Source organism: Geotrypetes seraphini, chromosome 2, assembly GCF_902459505.1.
Source record: "Geotrypetes seraphini chromosome 2, aGeoSer1.1, whole genome shotgun sequence".
NCBI classification, from domain to species: domain Eukaryota; kingdom Metazoa; phylum Chordata; class Amphibia; order Gymnophiona; family Dermophiidae; genus Geotrypetes; species Geotrypetes seraphini.
In genome coordinates, this window is record NC_047085.1 from 330,977,376 (window position 1) to 330,997,112 (window position 19,737).

Consider the following 19,737-nt stretch of genomic DNA (forward strand, 5'->3'; position numbering starts at 1 on the left):
AAATTACTAACAATAGTTCTGCAGCACTCTGGGATGTATAACATTCAGTCCAGGCGATTTGCTAATGTTCAATTTGTTAAATTGACCCATTATATATTCCAGGGTTACAGAGATTTGTTTGAGTTTCTCGAATTCATCAGAATTGAATACCATTTCTGGTACCAGTAACTCCCCCACATCTTCCTTGGTGAAGATGTTTTGTATCTCGCAAATGACAGAATGTTTTGGATAAGTAGGAATGAGCTTCGACAAAAACTCCAGCAGTTGGAACCTAAGGACAGTATCAGGACAGACTTCTACAGTCTATGGCCCAGAAATGACAAAGAAAGAAAAACAATTTAATCATGAATTAATGGTGCGTGTGACTGTAGGGCCGACTGGATGGACCATTCTTTATCTGGTGTAATTTACTATGTTACCTCCTAAAACTGTTCCATCACCTTGTCCTACTTCCAAAAAACAACCCCCCACTATAACTGCATCACTACCACCCTGCAAATTGCCCTTCCCCTCATCCTCCTGCAAACTCTGCCCCCACCCCCCCAATATGAAAACAAAAACAAAAACTGTGGATACAGATGTTCTGGAGATAATTTATTAAACACTGACATATAAAACCATGAAAATTCAATTTAAAAAGTACAATGATAAAAAATACTGTAATAAAAATCCAACCGGACCCTACACGGTTCGTGTTTCGGTGAACACGCCTTCTTCAGGGGTCCAATGATTTGCAAACTCACATATAAAGAATTGGACTGAAAAAAGTCTATTGTCTTTAAACATGTGAGAAAAGAACACCGCCCAATAAACATAACACATTCAAAGCACACAGATAATACAGCACAAATACAGGGGTTGGAATGAATTCCATAAGTCATGCTGTACCTGCTCTCCCTCCTCGTTAATTTTATCTATCTTTCAAAAGGCTACAGAAAGCTCAATTTTGTGTAAGTTGGCTAAGAGAAGGGAAATTGAAGTTTAGATATTCACAGTTTCCCTAGTATTTCACATAAGATTTGTGAATGTGGAGCCTTTTGTAAAATACATATAAGGACACAGGAAGTACACATGCATTCAAACTCCTCTTGCTGAGCTACAAATGCACTCACTCAGCTGCGCCTTACTATCTCTCTTCACTTAACTCCCCCTATGATCCCCCATGAACTCCACTCAGCTGGTTAGTCCCTCCTATTGTGCCCTTATCTTCAACTGCCAATTCCAGACTCCGTCCCTTCTGCTTTGCTGCGCCATATACTTCAAAACAGGCTGCCCAAATCCCTACGGCGGGCTCCATTTCTGGCAGTGTTCAAGGCCCAGTTAAAAGCCCACCTCTTGGAGAGTGCTTTCAACTCTTAATTCCTCTTCTCTCACCTCACCCATCCACAACCCTATATGTCATATCAGTCTGTCCAAGTTAGATTGTAAGCTCTTCTGAACAAGGATTGTCTATAAATGTCAAAATGTACAGCGCTGCGTACGCCTTTCAGCACTATATGTGAAAAGTAGTAGTAGTAGTAAGACCGAAGTAAAGAATTCATTTAATCTCTCCATTACGGCCTTGTCTTCCCTGAAAACCCTTTTACCACTTGGTTGCCTAGCAGTCCAATTGATTCTCTTCCTAGTTTCTTGCTTTTAATATACCTAAAAGGATTTTACTGCGTGTTCTTGTTTCCGGTGTAATCTTCTTTTCAAGGTCTCTTTTTGCCTTCCTTACTAGCGCCTTGTGTATTTGACTTGCCATTCCTTGTGGAGTTAATTATTTCAGTCAGATCCTTCTTCCACATTCTGAAGGATTCTATTTTAGCTCTAATAGCTTCATTAACCACACTGGCTGCCGTTTAGTCTTCCTTCGTCCTTATTTAATGCATGGAATATATCTAATCTGGGCTTTCAAGATGGGTTTTTTGAATAACATCCATCCTAGAGAATGACACAGGGACAAATTTGTTCCTGTCCTTGTGGGATCTCTCTCTATCCCCATCCTGTTCCTGAGAGTTCTGTCCTCATCTACACAAGCTTCAAACACTTATGATTTTAAAGTGTTCGATGTTTATGCAGATGAGGGCAGAGCTTCCAGGGAAGGGGCAGGGACAGGGCCAAAACTCATGGAGACAGGACTGGGATGGAGATAGATCCCATGAGGACAGGGACAAATTTCTCTCAATGTCATTCTCTAATCCACACCTGATGTAAATTTTTTACCTTTGCAATTGCTCCTCTAAGTTTATTTTTTACCAATCTCTTCATGTTATCAGTCTCCTTTTTAAAAGTTAAATGCTATTGTATTTGATTTCCTGTGTGAACTTATTCCAAATCTGATCATATTATTATCACTGTTATCAAGCAGCCCCAGTACCATTACTTCTCACACCAATTCATGATCTAGAATTGCTTCACTTCTTGTCAGTTGCCGATTCAGCTGCTCTATTAAGCAGACCTTGATTTTGCTGGAGAGTGAATATCACTTACCCAGGTAGTCACCCCCATGTTCTTAGAAGGGAAATTCTCACCGAGTTGCTAAGAGAGAGAGGAGAAACACACCAGGCACTCACACAGCTAGAATTGCTTCAGGGAGATTTCTATCTGATGCTTAAAGCAGCAGCATCAAGAAATGACTCCCTGAAGCTTCAGTTACTGTATATTATATGATTTTAGTTGTGTGTGTGCCTGGTGTTATTCTCCTCTCTGTCTTAGCTACTCAGTGAGAATTCCCCTACTAACAACAGGGGAGGGGGGGTTGACTACCTGGGTAAGTGATATTCACTTTATATATATATATATATACTAGTCTTTAAGCCCGTTACATTAACGGGTGCTAGAATAGATGTGTCTGTCTGTCTGTGTTTCTTTCTCTCTCCTTGGCCACTGTCTGTGTCCTTCTATCTTCCCCCCCTCCCCAAGCAAAACTGTCTGCCCCCAGCACACCCCTCCACCCAAAGCAGCCCCCTTTCCCTAACTGTCTCTCCATGGCCCCTTCTGTCTTCCCCCCACAGCAAAAGCTGTCTGTCCCCAGCACACTTCCCCCCCCCAAAAGCAGCCCCCTTTCCCTCTCACTGTCTCTCCATGACCCCTTCTGTCTTCCCTTAGTGCCCCCAGTGTCGCCTTCCATGTCCTTAATGTCCCATTCAATGTCCTTAGTGCCCTCAGTGCCTATATCCTTAGTGCCCTCAGTGCCTCCTTCCCATGTACTTAGTGCCCTTTCCTATGTCCTTAGTGCCCCCAGTGCCTCCTTCCAATGCCCCCCTCAATGCCTTTTAGACTTTGCTCCACCCACACCCTCCCCCCGAAGCCAGCCTGCCTGCCTCCCATCCCCCTGTGCAGTAGAACCTTTAATTTCTACCCCCCCCCATTCTCCCATACAGTAGAATTCGCCATTTGCAACATATTTCTATCTACCCCACGCCCCCACCACGCCACTACCGCTGCCATGCAGCCGACCCCACTGACCCTCCCATCGTGAGACGAACACAAACCTCCGGCCTGCAGCAGCTCCACAGCGAAAATCAAGTCAGTAGAAGGCTGGAAGCAGAATGTTTAGAGTGCTGTGGAGCTGCTGCACGCCGGAGGTTTGTTCATGTGGTGGTGGGAGGGTTGGATGGTAGGTTCAACCCGTCGGGCCGAATGTTAGCCGTGTAGACACCTCCTTGGGCAGCAAGGTTCGGACGCGCACCGACAAGCGTTTTCGTCGACCCAGGGCTTCGGCGCCATCAACGGAGGGAAAGAGGCGCAAGACGCGAGCCGCTTCATCTTGTTTCTTCGGCAGCCGGCCCCTTCCCCGGAGCGACTCCAACCTCTACCGGGCCCTCCAGTAACTTTTGTTCGGCAGCCGGCCCCTCCCCCAGAGCGACTCCGACCTCTACCGGGCCCTCCAGTAGCTCACACTCGCAAATCTGTGCTCTCCCAGCAGGGAATTTTGAAAGCTGCGGCGCGAGGTGGAGAGCAGGGAGGCTGTGGTGACGTAAAACCCGCGCATGCGCAATCGTTTTTCCGCGACAGATCAGGGAACACGATTTTTTTAGTGCGCATGCGCGGCCTATCATTTTATTATATTAGATATATATATATATATATATATATATAGCTTTCTAGAGCATCAGTCCCACTACTCCACGGCCTCAAATATCTTTCTCGCCTCAAATATGAGGCACACATTCAAATATGATGAAGATAGCTATGATGAATTATTTTTGACAGAATTATTTATTTTTTTTTTACACATTTGTTGAGGACTTCCATTTACAGACTATCCAGAGAAGGGATGACTTCTCCCACATAAAGAAGACTGAGCTACAAAGAAAGAGAATTAACAAGTGCCTGATTTCTGGCAAAGACTGTCCATAGATTGAGTACTGCTGCCTAACATGGATTGACGCAATGCACCAGGACTTTTCTTCATTGGCCATCGCAAAAGGACTGATTGCCTGATTTACTATTGCCACCAGGATCATTAGCCTAAAATGGCAGTGAAATTCAAAAGACTGGACTTTAAAGTTTTAGTTTGATTTGTTTTCTTTGCAACTATTGACTTATTGCTGATTTAGATTTTTATGGACCTCTGAAGTACTGATTTATGTGTGTAACTGAGTATGTGCAATAACAAGATAGTGCTAGACCTATCGAAAGCAATATGTATTTGCTAGGTGTACCGTTTAGAAAGCCTGTATGTTTTTTTTTTATCCTGTTTTGAATCTTGAACTGTACCCTATCTTTTCCCACTTCATGGGACTCTTCCTATGCCCTTCTTGTGGCTCAGTTGGAATGAAGTGCAGTGAAGAAAGGATGAAGATATCTTTGGCTGCTATGGAATGGGGACCATGCCTGATGCCACAGATGCTGCCTCACGACTGAAACCCAACCATTTCTCTGATCCAGGAGTGGCGACTTCTCGATTGGAAAGTGGAATTGCTAAAAATGAGAGCATCGGAAATTCTAATTGGTCACCCAGATTTCAACACCTTGACCTATGAACATGATCCAGAGTAACCAAGCCTGCACAACTTTTCTTAGGAGGGCATGGAAACAGTCTAGCATGAAGTGAAGAGTTTTGTTAATTTGTTTTTTTAGGTGTAGTCAGCTCATGACAGGATGAAATTATAAGGCTTATTTATATGTACAATAGTATAACAACAATGTTTATGTGGATTAGATGTTTGAATAAAGATTTATTTTACCCATACAATGTTAGTTAGATGTTATAATTTGTTAATATAGAGTACTATACCCCGCCTTAATGCCCTATACAAACTCTCAACCTTTCAATTTGACCCTCATCAAAGTAGTCTCGGCTGAGGACTGTTTCTATTTTGCTCCGCTCAAACTCTGCTTTGGAGCTAGAGCATCTGGGTAACATGTATGATCACCTCTGAGATGATCAAAGGGAGGAGGCTGTAGACCCTGAAAGGGGCTATGTGAGGATTACACACACACACACCCTGCTGAAAACCTATATAGTGAAATATAGGTATAAAGAATATTGCTCTGATATATGTTAAGACTTGCTATGAAAGCTTGCACTCTGCCCTAGAAAACATCCTTGTTTGAAGATAAAGGGTTTTATGACGTTATCACCTTGTGATTTATGACATGTGTAATGTATCTTTTGTCCATTGACCATATGACCTATGGCTTGCATCTTGTGACATATGTAATCATTACCAATAATTTGATCTTTGCTTGTTATTCTGCCTCCAATCTTCTCAATAAAAGGAATCAGTGTTGTATGCCTTGGGGAGTCATTTCTTGATGATGATGCTTTAAGCTTCAGATAGAAATCTCCCTGAAGCTTCAGTTACTATATATTATATAAGAACATAAAGTACATGACAAAAATATATAGATTGCATACATAACTTAATTTACAAAAGGTTAAAAACAGATACAGACCTTAGCATGGCTTCTACTTCATTGCAAATGGAGGTTTGCAGCTGCACGATGTGACCTCTTTGTGAGATCATCGAGGTGCACCTGCAATGTAGAATGCCACAATTAAAATATGTGCTGGGGGAACTTATGCCTACGTTCCGTCCATAGAACTCAGATCTATTTGAAGCCCAAACTAAGCTCAAAAGCAGACCTGGTTTTCATTCGCCTACAATATAGGCATCATATGGACGTCCTAGGTTGCTCAGTGTTTTGTAAATGAATCAAAGGACGCCCAAATTGAGTCATTGTCCAAACAACGCCCATTCCATGCCCACGTCTATTGAGTTATGCACAAGTTTTAAACATGGGCATCCATGAAATTGTGGCTGCGTCTACAAAGTGGTGTCTATGTCCTTTGGATTCCTAAGTATCAATTATCACTTGTTAAGAACCTTAATTGGCTTATTAACCACTTAGATTGAGTGCCTAAAGCACGCCTAACTTTAGGCATGACTTAGGCGCCCTTTATAGAATCAGAGCCAAAATGTTTTCCAGTAGCTCTGATGTGTGTTGGAGGTTATGCAGAGCTCAGGGAACTTTTTTTCATATTTGGTGGGAGTGATCGCAAATACAATCTTTCTGGGCTGAGGTTATAGCATCTGTTAATATTATTCTGGGCTCGGCCTATCCCATGAATATGGCTTTTTGCCTTTTACATCAACGAACTGTTGGGATGAATGGGCCGGCTCATCGATTTGCTGCCTCCTTTTTTGGTAGCAGCAAAGGTGACTTTGGCTCGCAGCTGGAAACAGCTTTCAGCTCCTTCTTTGGATGATGTTTTAACTAAATTAGACTATATTTGTTTAATGTCCAAACTGACAGCCTTTCAAAATGTAAGCTTTGCTATATATCATAAGGTTTGGGATGCCTATGAATCTTGGCGTAACATTTGAAATAATTGTCTTTTGTAATAAATAGCTTTGAATTATACAGCTCTTAGCCTACTTGATTTCCTTTTCTTTCTTTTTTTGCTATGTGTACAGTACACCCATTTGCTTTGTCCTGTAGTGGGATATGGGAAGTGGAAGGATTTCTTTCTTTTAATCTGGTTTCCTTTCCTCCTCATTAGCTTTCAGTTTCTGTTTAATAAGTGTTTTCTTGGCTGTTTTTTTGTGGGGTTTTTTATTTTTTTTTTGGGGGGGGGGGGAGTACCATTACTTTGTTTTTGTTTCCATTGAAATGTTATTAGCATTTATTGGCTTTGTATGATGATTTGATTATTGGTTTTGTATACTTTTTGTTATAAATAAAAGTTTTAAAAAAAATTGCATCTTCTATTCCAGATATTGTGTCAGATTTCTCAACCCTTATAGGCCAGAGAAAATGTAATCTCACTAGTGAGTGAAGCATCAGAGTGTGAACCAAAAACGTCCAAAATGATTAGTGTCAAGTTTGTCAACACTTGACGTTATGAATTCTGTTTCCATGAGAAGCAATCCATTTGTCTGGTTTAAAATTGCTATGCTCAAATGCAAGAGGCACTAAAAATGTACAAACAAAATCATGTTGGCCCATCAGCCAACAGGACGGACAATGGCAAAGTACACTATGGAATGGATTCCACATACTTTCTGTCCTGGAGAATTCAAGCTACTCTGACAGTGGGAGCAAAAGTGTGACAGATTTCCCATACTTTCAGACATCACCAGGAGGAAATCTGCGATTCCCGCTTTGCTGCCAAATATGAAAGACATTTCAGTGCCTTTAATGCCCATATCATTACTAAATAATGCAACATGCATCCAGCAACTGTGCATGCATTATGAATTGTTCTTGAAAGACTTAAGAACAAGCTGCTGGAGTGACTTATGGCATTGCTTATAGGTCATGTAATCTCTATAATAAAACCCTAAGCTGTGCATGTGCACTTCCACTTGCGTGTTCCATATGTCCGTGGCCTGAAGAAGTGCACATGCGCAACTACAACTGCCCCACACTTGCGGCCCTGTGGGGCAGTGGCAGCAACCGAGTGGTGGAGAGCAGTCCCGCTCCTCCCGTTGACCCTCCATAAACCTCCCGGCTCCAGCGGCGTAGGCAGCACTATAAACACACTGCTTCGCACCCTTCTACTACCGATTTCCTCTGCCACGTCTCTGATGACATCATTGGAGACAGACGCGGGTGAGGAAATTGGCAGTAGAAGGCCGCGAAGCAGGGTGTTTAAAGTGCTGCCTACGTGGCTGGAGCCCAGAGATTTGTCGGCAGTGGGAGGGTCAGGAGCAGGCCAGATCAGCAGAACAACGACAGTAAAAGAAGGGGGAGGGGCCGAAAGGAGCAGGCCAGATCGCGGTAAGAGAAGGAAAAGTGGGGTGGGGAAAAATGCTGCTACTGCTATACAGGGACTTGGAGGGGAAGGGAAATACCGCTGCTGCTTCTGCATAGGAAAGGGGGGAGGGGATAGGAGGGATATAGAGTTAGTCAGTTAATTGTTGGTTATTAGTTAAGGTTGCCTGTTTGTTAGTGGGCTAGAAAGGTCTGTCTGATTAAATGGTTTGAGGATACAGTGACTGGTGAGGTCTGCCTGTTGTTTAGTGTGAAAGGTCTGGTTGCTTGTTGGCCTGGTAGAAGGTCTGCCTGGTTGAAAGTTTGGTAGAAAGTTGAAAGATAGACAGAAGTTAATTAGCTAGGTGATGAGAGTTGAAAGATAGACTAAAGTTAGACTGAAGTTGAAAGCCCTTCCTTGAGGCCCTTCGCAAAGGCGCCCTCGCTAAGGTGAGCGCCTTTGACGCTCACCTTCGCCGCGCGCCAAATGGCTGCGCACCGTTGGCTCGTCCCCTTTTATGGGGGAGATCAGCTGTGACGTCGGGGGTGGGTGGAGTTACCACCCGCCTCTTCCCCTCTCTGTGTCCCGTCTGCCTCTCTCTGTACGTCCTCCGATGGCAGTGCTCTTCTATCTGTCCCTTTTACCGCCTCTCTGATCGCTTCTCCTGCCTTCTCCACTCCCCTTTACTGCCTCCTCCGACTCTCCGTGCACTTCTTCTGCCTTCTCCGCTCCCCTTTACTCCTCCTCTGACTTTCCCTTCACTGCTCCTCTCTCTGCTCCTGCTTTTAGTTCTCCTGCCCTCACCGCTATGTCAGCCTTCTCCGACCCTGCAATTGGAAACAAGCACACTCTCTCAACTCACAGTTCCTCCGATCCGCGATCTGCTCTACCACGTGCTTGCATCAACAGACCCCCTTTGGCTGGCCTAGCGCTGGCCTAGTTAGGGAAAAGTGTCTGACACAGGCTCGTTCTATAGATAGTGCAACCACCGCACACAAACCGCCGCAAGCTCCAGCTGAAGGAAGTTGAGGAAAGCGCCGCACGTGCTGCAAACTGCCACATGCTGCACCGTCACACACTGTACTGCGCATGTCTGCCACGGGGCTATGGATCAGGGACGCAGGGATCACAAAGTGTGAACTGCGCACGTGCGGTAAGAGTTTTATTATAGCAGATGGCAATTTTGCATGAGGTAAACACTTTATAATTTATAAATCTTTCTTTTTGGCTAAGTCTTAATAATAATATTGTCATTTATAGCTAAAGAAACATATGATCAAGAAACTGTTTTATTTTACTTTTGTGATTATGATAAACATACTGAGGGCCTCAAAATAGTACCTGACGAGCCGTGAGTTTGAGTCCACTGATATAGGTAGACAAGAAAGGTATTGGAATAAATAAGTGGGTGGTTAGATTAAGAGTAAATCTGAATACAGTATGTGTAATTAACCTGAACATAAACAAGACGAAGATCATGAACACAGAAAATGATGAAGATTTTGAGCTTGAAGGTGACAGAATAGAAGATGTAAAGGATTTCAATCTCCTGGGCTCTTTTGTAAACAAAGAAACAACTAGCAGAGAGGAAATAATCTACAAAATAGCACTTGGTCGCACTTGCTCTTCAATGAAGACTCTCGACAAAGTATTCAAGGGACTTGTCAACGCACTCATTTTCTCAGTGGCCAGTTACAGATATAAAAGCTGGACACTACGGAAACAAGACAGGAAGAGGACTGACTCATTTGAGCTTTGGTGCTGGAGAAGGATATTAGGTGTACCGTGGACTGCCAGAAGAACTAACAAATCAATTCTGGAAGAGAACACACTGGCTATGCCACTCGAAGCCCAAATCATGAAGTTACGATTGTCTTATTTTGGTAACACCATCAGAAGAGAGAGATCACTGGAGAAGGACATCAAATTTGGGAAGATCGAAGGAACCAGGCTGAGAGGGTGACCTGGAATCAGATGGCTGGACATGTTGAAAACCACCCTAGAGGACCTTTACGGACTAGCACAAACAAATTTCTTTTTAGATCCACAATTTATCAGTCGCTAGGACTCGAGCACGAGTCGATGGCACCTAACAACAACAACTAGTAAGAACATAAGAATGGCCTTACTAGATTCATCAAGTCCAGTAGCCCATTCTCACAGTGGCCAATCCAGGTCACTAGTACCTGGCCAAAACCCAAATAGTAGCAACATTCCATGCTACTGATCCAGGGCAAGCAGTGGCATCCCCCATGTCTTTCTCAATAACAGACTATGGACTTTTCCTCCAGGAAATTGCCCAAACCTTTCTTAAAACCAGCTACGCTATCTGCTCTTACTACAACTTCTGGCAATGCATTGCCGAGCTTAACTATTCTGCAAGTGAAAATATATTGGTTTTAAACATATTTCCTTGTAACTTCATCAACTGTCCCCTAGTCTTTGTAATTTTTGACAGAGTGAAAAATCAATCCACTTGTACTCGTTCTACACCACTCAGGATTTTGTAGACTTTAATCATATCTCCCCTGTTAAAGAGTGTGCAGCAAGCTAGCTAAATATGATGTTAAGTAATTGAATAGCTGATGACCACAGTCATTAGAGGCTTAGGAAAAGGGTCAGACTTTCATATTTTCTTGAATTAGAGGTAGCCTTGATTTAGGAATAGCCTGGAAATTGGAGTGCTGTGACAGTTTCCTTTATATTCTCATCTCTTTCAGGCATACAGCAAGATGTTCAAGATCACTGTATTTGCCAACAGGGTTAGGATCACCTTAATTATATTAGACAAACTAGGTGGTCACCTAGGGGGACAACAAAGAGCAGATGTGGTCAAAGCAAAATAATGGATTCTGACAGCCCCACAAATTCAAAGAACCAGAAGCACATATTTTATGCATAGAACAGTGGATAGTTTTCAAACAGCCTATTTATTCAGCTACCTTTAAAAAGGTAGAGTCAAAGCAATCACAGATGTTGAGCTCAATTATAAAACCCAGGAGGCTGTCTAGGAGCCTTAGAGTTACTAGAGAAGGGTGACAGGCTGAAGGTTCACCTGGTTTAAGGGTATTAGATGACCTAGGCAAGCCTTCAATTTATAAACCCCTCAATTAATTTTTAAGCCATTTGTTGGCTCCTTAAGTGCCCCACAACCACCCCTCCCAAAAAATTTTTCAGAGTCTCTCAACCCAGCCCTAGGGGAACCCCAAGCCAGTCTGGTTTTCATGAGAACCACAATGAATAAGCATGAGATAAGCATACAACGAGGCAATGCATATATATTCATTATGACTATCTTAAAAATGGAATGAGAAACCCAAGGTAAATAGGCTATCTGAAAAAATGCCCAAATCTCCCATTTGTTGTTTTTTTGAACTCATATGGTTGTCAGGGACAATTGTTTTGCTTTGACTTCAGCTGCCCTAGGCGACTCCCCAGTTCTGCCTAGTGACCACCCCCGGACGAAGCACCCCTAATGCAGAAACTGTAAGAGGAGCGTGCACTTCACCATACAAAAAAACACAGCCAGAGGAAGAGAATGACGTGAAAATTGGTCACGAGAGAAGGGGAGGCTTTGACACATTTCAGCTAACACTGACTAAAGGAATAAACCTTACCAGAGACCGACAAAGCCGGGGGAGGCAAGCGGGGAGAGCTCTGAGAATGAAAACTGCTCAAGTCATCCCCCGCCGCTTCGGGCTTGGCCATCTGACCCCAGCACTGCCGTTTGCCAAGCCAGTTCTAGAGGCTCCGCCCACAACGTCATCAGTGCGCGCTGCCTTCAGGCGCTTCTTTGTGGACGCTAAGAGCGAAGGTGGAGTCGAAGTGTTTGTGCTTCGGCGAATATGGTTATAAATAGTTATATGGGCTTATCTCTTGTGTTGTGGCGTACAGTCTGGCTAAGGATATTTTTGTGGAAAAGACTGGTGGTCTCAACAGAGCTAGTTCAACCATTTTGTAACAAAAGGGTTAGTCTAAGTCAGTGTCTCTCAAACTGTGTGCCCCCCAAAGAGATTCCAGAATTTAACTTTATTTTTTTGAAATTCCCCTGTAGAAGTATACACTAGAATAAATGACATGTACATCACGTACACACGAGTCTGTCAGTGTTATGAACATCCGTGTGTGTAAAGATATAACTGCCCAGACAAGTGCATTCAAAAGCAAGCACGTCCATCACATTGATTAGAAATTCTATTCTATCTACTTGTTTCACCATTGTTACAATTACCCAAAATAACTCTCAAATTTAATTTTTTGTTGGTTTTTGCAATTTTATAATTTTAATTATGTGCTTTGAAAAACATTTGCTCCATATATAGCCTCTTTTACAAAGCCGTGCTTACGGCCTCAAAGCCCATAGAGATTTAAAGAGCTCCAGGGCTGTTGCCACGCGGCTTTGTAAAAGAGGCTGATGGTGTGCCACGAAAAAATTTGCTCTGTTTAGTGTGCCAGAGCTAAAAAAAAGTTTGAGAGACACTGGTCTAAGCGGTCACTTAGGACAGCAGCTTTGAGAAGGGAGGGGGGGTTTAGGGATAAAGCATGACACAGGGACAAATTTATCCCCATCCCGTCCCTCAGTGGCGTACCTAGGGTATGTGGCACCCGGGGCCCATCATTTTTTGACACCCCCCCCCCCTCATGTAAAATTTTTTTTTTTTTTTTTTGCAATAACCATGAAATGGAATAAATGGTCAGAATAGAAACAGGCAGTGAAAATTTTCTTTTTTTTTTTCCAAAGTATTTTTATTGAGAATGGCAAAAGGTCCAGACAAGCAACCATGGTCTGTACAGAAACTTATACATTATCAAAAAGAACACAGAATGAGAGTAACAGCAACAACAAGCATGAACAAGCCTCTCCCAAGAGAAAATTGCCAATGAGAGGCATAGCAATACACAACAAAAGGCCAAAACTTGGGGCAAGCAAACAAATCCCACCCCAGAACCCACAAGAATAATAAGCCGGACTAGACCCTCAGCCATATTTTATAATGAAAAAAACCCCCACAAGCAACAACACCCAGACCGCTCACCAGACACACCAATCCGCACAACAAGCACCCAAGAAACACCCAGCCACCACCCAGACAAAACTACCAGACACACCTACCCCACCAAGCCCAGACCCAACCCCCCTCCCCAGAGAGTGCAAGCGCAAAGTGGACCGTGAAAAGGGCAGCTGCAGAAGTGGAAAGCCCCAGATAAGTAGGTTAGCTAAAGAAAGCCCACAGATAGAAGAAATCAGGATAACAGAAGTTCCAACAAATGCTCCCACAGAAAATTTTCTTTTATTGAACCTCATTTATGTAACCATTATTCCAAACATAACATAACATAAATTATGTCTGAATTGTCATGACATCAGAAGTACATATGGAGTAGTTGCAGGTGATGCTTGGGACAGTTCTGATTATGTTAGTTTGGTTTTATGTGTTTTTTTAATAGAAGGGTTTTTATTTCTTTTTTTAAGGTTTTGTAGTTTGTGGTCGAGGTCAATAGGTTGTAGAGTTGGGGGTCAAGTGTTGCAGCTCGAATGGCTAGGAGGTTGTCGAACAGTTTTTTTCTTTTGACGTTTTTGGTTGGAGGGTGTGTGAATGGTGCGTGAGTTCTCCTATGTCTGTTTGAAGTGGATTGAATTATTTAGCTGAAGAAATTAGTTACCCCCCCCATTCCACACACATTAATTCTCTTCCATTTTTGTTCCCATTATAAAAAAACACTGATAAGTTCCCAGGAAAAAAATACATTAAAATAAGAAGTGAAAACAAAGGCCCCTACAGATGAGAACATAACATAAGAATAGCCTAACTGGGTCACACCAATGGTCCATCATGCCCAGTAGCCCATTCTCATGGTAGCCAATAGTGCTGCCCGATTCAGAGAAAAATATTTCATTCGATCCGATTCACCCTGTTGAATCGATTTTTCGATTAGATTCACTGTTAATGACACCGCTTTTTAAGTTTAAACAAAGTATAACAATAAATTTCACAACAACAATAAATTTCACAAAGTACTTAAAAAAAAAAAAATCACATTTTTCCATTAAAGCAGTTCTGGAGACATTTGCTTGAACAGTCTTTTTTCCCAGTCCATAAGCAAGCAATATGAAAAAGATTTCCTTAATTATCTACTCAAACATTTTTGCTATTTACTTTCATTGTACCTATACTATTATTCAGTAGAAAAAATGGACTTAACTGTGCAGGAAATGAATCTCCTCATACACCCACCATATAGTGCAAAAATGTGCAAAGGTCTGTTTTTTTCTTTCGATCACTACATAGCCTAATGCCACACAAGCAGCGCTGTTACAAACATATTCTGAAGGTCAATGCTAAGGTTGACAAAGTTTCCTTCCTTGGACCAGAAGGAGATACTGACAAACCACTGGAAGAGATTCTAAAACAACTACCCAGAAATAACACCCAAAGACCCACTCAGTGTGTGAACCAGTTGAGTGGAGTGGACTAACTGGGGGTGGAAATGGGCCCAGAGTTTGCTCAGCAGAATTTCCCAGACTACCTCTTCCTCTCAACACACTGACATGCTACCACCACCACCAACACTAGGAACACCTCACCGAGTATGCCAGCAATGCTTATAAACTTTATAAAACACATTATTATATTTTCTTATAAAGCATATATTTTAACTGAACTCAGCCTTGCCATTCACAAAAATAGAAAAGTTCCCATTTCAAGCTGTCTCATGTACACTTTTCAAATCTAACATATTGTAATCACAAAACAGAAAATAAAATTATTTTTTCTACCTTTTGTTCTCTGATCAATATTCAAATCTTGTTGGTCCCAGGCTCTTGTTGTCTTGCTTGCCAGGGTCTCCTTTCTCCGTGCTAACCATCCGTCTGCCATCTCTGTTCTCCCCTTCCGTTTCCCTTCCCTCTCCCGGAGATCTGGCATCTTTCCTTTTTTTTGTCTCCATCCACAGATTCACCTTTTCTCAACTCCCCACCACCCCAGGATCCACCATCTCTCCCTTTCTGTTCCCAACTATCCTCCTATCCAGTATCTCTATCCCCCCTCCACACCATCCCCTGTTTCCAAGTTCTCTCCCTTTCTGTTCCTTCCCTCCCTAAATCCCATTATGCACCATCTCTCTCCCACTCCTCTGTTTTTAGACCCATTATTTCTAACCCCCAAAGTCTGGCATATGCATGTATCTTTGAACCCCCCCTTCCCTCTCTCCCTCTGTGTACTTTTACACCAGGACCCCCCCCCCCCCGAAGGTCTGTCCCCCCTCCGAAGGGCTACACCCCACCCCTGAAGACCTGCACCCCCCGAAGGACTTTACCTCCCACCCGAAGGTCTGTCCCCCTCTGAAGGCCTAAACCCCACCCCTGAAGGACTGCACCCCCCCCCCCGAAGGCCTGCACTCCCTTGAAGGTCTGCACCCCCCCGAAGGCCTGTCCCCCCCTTGAAGGCCTGTCCCACCCCCTTGTAGGCCTGTCCCCCCTTTAAGGCCTGCCTGCCTGCCTGCCTTTCCCCCCCTTGAAGGCCTGTCTCCCCCTTGAAGGCCTGCACCCCCCTTGAAGGCCTGCACCCCCCCTTGAAGGCCTGTCCCCCCCCTTGTAGGCCTGTCCCCTCCCTTGTAGGCCTGTCCCCCCCCCCTTGTAGGCCTGCCCCCCCCCTTGAAGGCCTGCCTGCCTTCCCCCCCTTGAAGGCCTGCACCCCCCTTGACGGCCTGCACCCCCCCCTTGAAGGCCTGCACCCCCCCTTGAAGGCCTGTCCCCCCCCTTGTAGGCCTGTCCCCCCCCTTGTAGGCCTGTCCCCCCCCCTTGTAGGCCTGTCCCCCCCTTGAAGGCCTGCCTGCCTTTCCCCCCTTGAAGGCCTGCACCCCCTTGAAGGTCTGCCCCCCCCCAAAGGCCTACACCCCCCCCCAAAGGTCTGCACCCCCCTGAAGGCCTGCCTGCCCCCCTTGAAGGCCTGCACCCCTTGAATGTCTGCACCCCCCCCGAAGGCCTGTCCCCCCTTGAAGGCCTGCCTGCCTGCCTGTCACCCCCTCCCCCTTGAAAGCCTGCTTGCCTGCCCGCCCGCCCCACCCTGAAGGCCTGATGCCCCGACCCACCCCGAAGGACCGCTCGCCCCCCTGGCCTCCCCGCACCACCTATGAACAGCCGCAGCAGGATCGCGAAGTCAGCGTCGGGTACCAGCCCTAAGGGGGTGTTCCCGGCCTTGCCGTTCAGTCCCCCGCCACCCCCGAAGGACCGCTCGCCCCCCTGGCCTCCCCGCACCACCTATGAACAGCCGCAGCAGGATCGCGACGTCAGCGTCAGCGATCCCTGCTGCTTCCTGCGCCACGGTCCCGCCCCTCCTCTGACGTCAGAGGAGGGGCGGGATCGCGTCGTAGGAAGCAGCGCAGGGATGCTGACGCTGACTTCGCGATCCTGCTGCGGCTGTTCATAGGTGGTGCGGGGAGGCCAGGGGGGCGAGCGGTCCTTCGGGGGTGGCGGGGGACTGAACGGCAAGGCCGGGAACACCCCCTTAGGGCTGGTACCCGGGGCGGCCCGCCCCCCCCGCCCCCCCTAGGTACGCCACTGCCGTCCCTGCAAGCGCTGTCATCTGCACAAGTGTTTGAAGCTTGTGCAGATGAGGACAGAACTTGGGACAGGACGGGGATGAAGATCAATCCTGGGACAGATTCGTCCCAGTGTCATTATCTAGTGAACAGGGACAGCACAGAGCAGCTGCTGTTAGAACAAACGGACTGTCTGTAATTATATTGTAAACCGCAATGAATCCTAGTAGAAAATTGTGCGATATAATAAGTGGTATGGTAGTTGTGATAGCCACACAAACTCAATTTTTACACAGAGGAAGCATAGGAATTCCAATTTATGCAGGTAATCTAGAAAATTTACCTCATTAGATATGTGCACTAAATAAGGCTCAATATTAAAACATTTATGGATCATTATATTCTCATAGATCACTGATCCCACCACCAGCTTGGGCTGGATTCAGTAAATGGTGCTCAAAATTTGGCACCAAAATAAATCTGCATTGAATAGTATTCTATAATGACTATTCTGGGATCAGCACCTTTTTATAGGCTAGTGTGTTGGGATCCATGCTCAGCTTTGGCATGATTTACACCAGCTGCATCACAGCCGCTGAATAGCAGTTCTCTGGTTTCGTTTTGGATCTTTATTCATGTGTTATCTTCTTTTAGCGATATTCAGTATAGAGTGACCCTTCATGCTGACATATTTGCATGTCGAAACACAGTATTGGGGTCCCTTTTACTGTGCATTTTGGACTGAAATAAACATCCTTGATTTTATCTTTCTGGCCCTTTGTGGAAAGCTTTTTGTTCAAGTCCCACTGTTTTCTTCGTTTATACCAGCTGAAACCAGGTGTAAATCCTGGTGTTCAAGTTGGGTGCAGATCCATACTCACCTATAACACTGCATTTTAAGGGAATACCTCTGACCCGCCCATGCTCCTTATGGCCACATTCCCTTTGCAGATCTGCACTGAAAGGGATTGGTACTTGTATACTGCCTTTTGGAGGTTTTTTTTTTTTTATAACCACACTCAAAGCAGTTTACACACAGGTATTTAAGCATTTTCTCTAACTATCCCAGTGGGCTCACAATCTATCATGCCATTGTATCGAGCGATGGTGCGTCCACATCTGGAATACTGCGTTCAATATTGGTCGCCGTACCTCAAGAAGGACATGGCGGTACTTGAGAGAGTCCAAAGGAGAGCAACGAAACTGGTAAGAGGGCTGGAACATTGCCCGTACGCCGAGAGGTTGGATAGGCTGGGGCTCTTCTCTCTGGAAAAAAGGAGGCTCAGGGGAGATATGATAGAGACCTTCAAGATCATGAGGGGCATAGAGAGGGTGGATAGGGACAGATTCTTCAGGCTGAAGGGGTCAACAGGTTTGAGGGGGCATTCGGAAAAACTGAAGGGAGATAGGTTCAGAACAAATGCAAGGAAGTTTTTTTTCACACAAAGGGTCGTGGACACTTGGAATGCGCTACCGGAGGAAGTGATCAGGCAGAGTACGGTACAAGGATTCAAACAGGGATTGGACGGATTCCTGAGGGATAGGGGGATCGTGGGATACTGAGAGAGGTGCTGGGATGTAACACAGGTATAGAAAGCTAACTAGGTAATAAGTATAGAAATCCAACCAGGTCGTGCATGTGCAAGACCGGAGGGTTAGGACTTCGATGGGAAGATAGGACTCAATGGGAAACCAAGGTGGCAAGGGGGCCCCTTCTGGTGACTCAGACAGGCCGTGACCTGTTCGGGCCGCCGCGGGAGCGGACTGCTGGGCGGGATGGACCTATGGTCTGACCCGGCGGAGGCACTGCTTATGTTCTTATGTTCTTATGTTCTACCTGGGGCAGTGGAGGATTAAGTACTGTATTTTTCGCTCCATAAGACACACTTTTTCCACCCCCATAAAGGGGGTGGAAATAACGGTGCATCTTATGGAGCCAACCCCCCCATTACCTTTTTTTTCATTCTGGCACCCTCCCTCGCTAGATGCGACTGCCTGCCTAGTCCCCGCAAGCAGTGACGGCTGACGCTGCTTGAGTCCTCTTCTTTTTCCCTTGCAGCAGAGCAGCACACAGGGCTGCCTGCCCGATCTCGCACTGCTTCCTGCGAGAAGCAGTCAGCGTCCCAGCATTAGAAGAAGTCCCATTAACCTCTTCGAAATTAGAGACTTCACTCCCCGACTGCAACTGCGCTCCACCTCTAGGCTGATTGGGAGTCTCGCGTTGTTCGGGACTTAGCGAGGTGTCGAAATCGCGAGCAGATTCTTCCTCCACTGCCTGCTCTTGCTCCCGAAGATTCTGTTCCTTCAGCAGAAGGAATTCTTGTAGCGTTCGTTGACCCAGAGTCGGAGAGGCAGCCGCCTCAGCTGGGTAAGTATGCGGCTTGCCCTTCCACTTCACCATCGCTATGAGTGAAGTCGCTACTCAAAATAGAACTTCTTTCTGCACGTCCGATCACGGCACCATCTTGTCTCCTCCATCCTGGTATCTTAATGTGGTCTTACAGGGACTCAGCAGAGTCTTATATGAACCCTTATAGGAGGCTTCCCTCAAGGATCTGACGATTAAAGCAGTCTTCTTGGTAGCAATTACTTCAGCCAGGAGAGTTTCTGAATTGTAGGCCCTGTCTTGTAGTGAACCGCTTATTTGGATCATGGAAGCGGGAGTGACATTGCATACATTTCCCCTCTGTCCTTCTGCAAACAGTTTGTGGGAAGAGGGAGCTCACCTATCATCCAGAATCCTTTGTCCTTTGCACTACAATATTGTCATTAGCATATGGCCATTCATAAAAATGTCTCTAACAATTATCACAGAGTGTACATTACAAAACACAATCATCAAATATACAAAAATTTTTTTTTTATTAAGTGCTCAGACCAACCACCTACATACTCAGTAGGTTCAAGCAACATGGCACATGGGACCATCACAGCACTTCAAAAACTTTCAAGAACTTCAAATAAAGCCAAGGTACTTTTCATTGCCTTATCAGCGGTGTTATTCCATT

The 19,737-nt window shown here is 45.1% G+C and overlaps 1 protein-coding gene across 3 annotated transcripts in view; it reads right to left on the reverse strand.

Moving 5' to 3' along the window:
* The window catches only part of KIAA0895 (KIAA0895 ortholog), a 106,348-nt gene extending 94,375 nt beyond the window's left edge, over positions 1–11,973 (reverse strand). Inside the window, exons 1-2 of one of the 3 annotated variants that reach the window (XM_033930205.1) lie at positions 11,806–11,942; positions 5,887–5,967 (exon numbers count right to left, since the gene is read on the reverse strand). Coding sequence is in view for 1 of the 3 variants with exons in the window: in XM_033930204.1 (XP_033786095.1) it covers positions 11,806–11,896 (91 nt within the window). In the remaining 2 variants the exon portion in view is untranslated. Of the gene's footprint in view, positions 1–5,886; positions 5,968–11,805 lie in introns of all 3 variants that reach the window. The other 2 variants (XM_033930204.1, XM_033930206.1) reach the window with 2 other exon arrangements.
* Between the last annotated feature and the right edge of the window lie 7,764 nt (positions 11,974–19,737).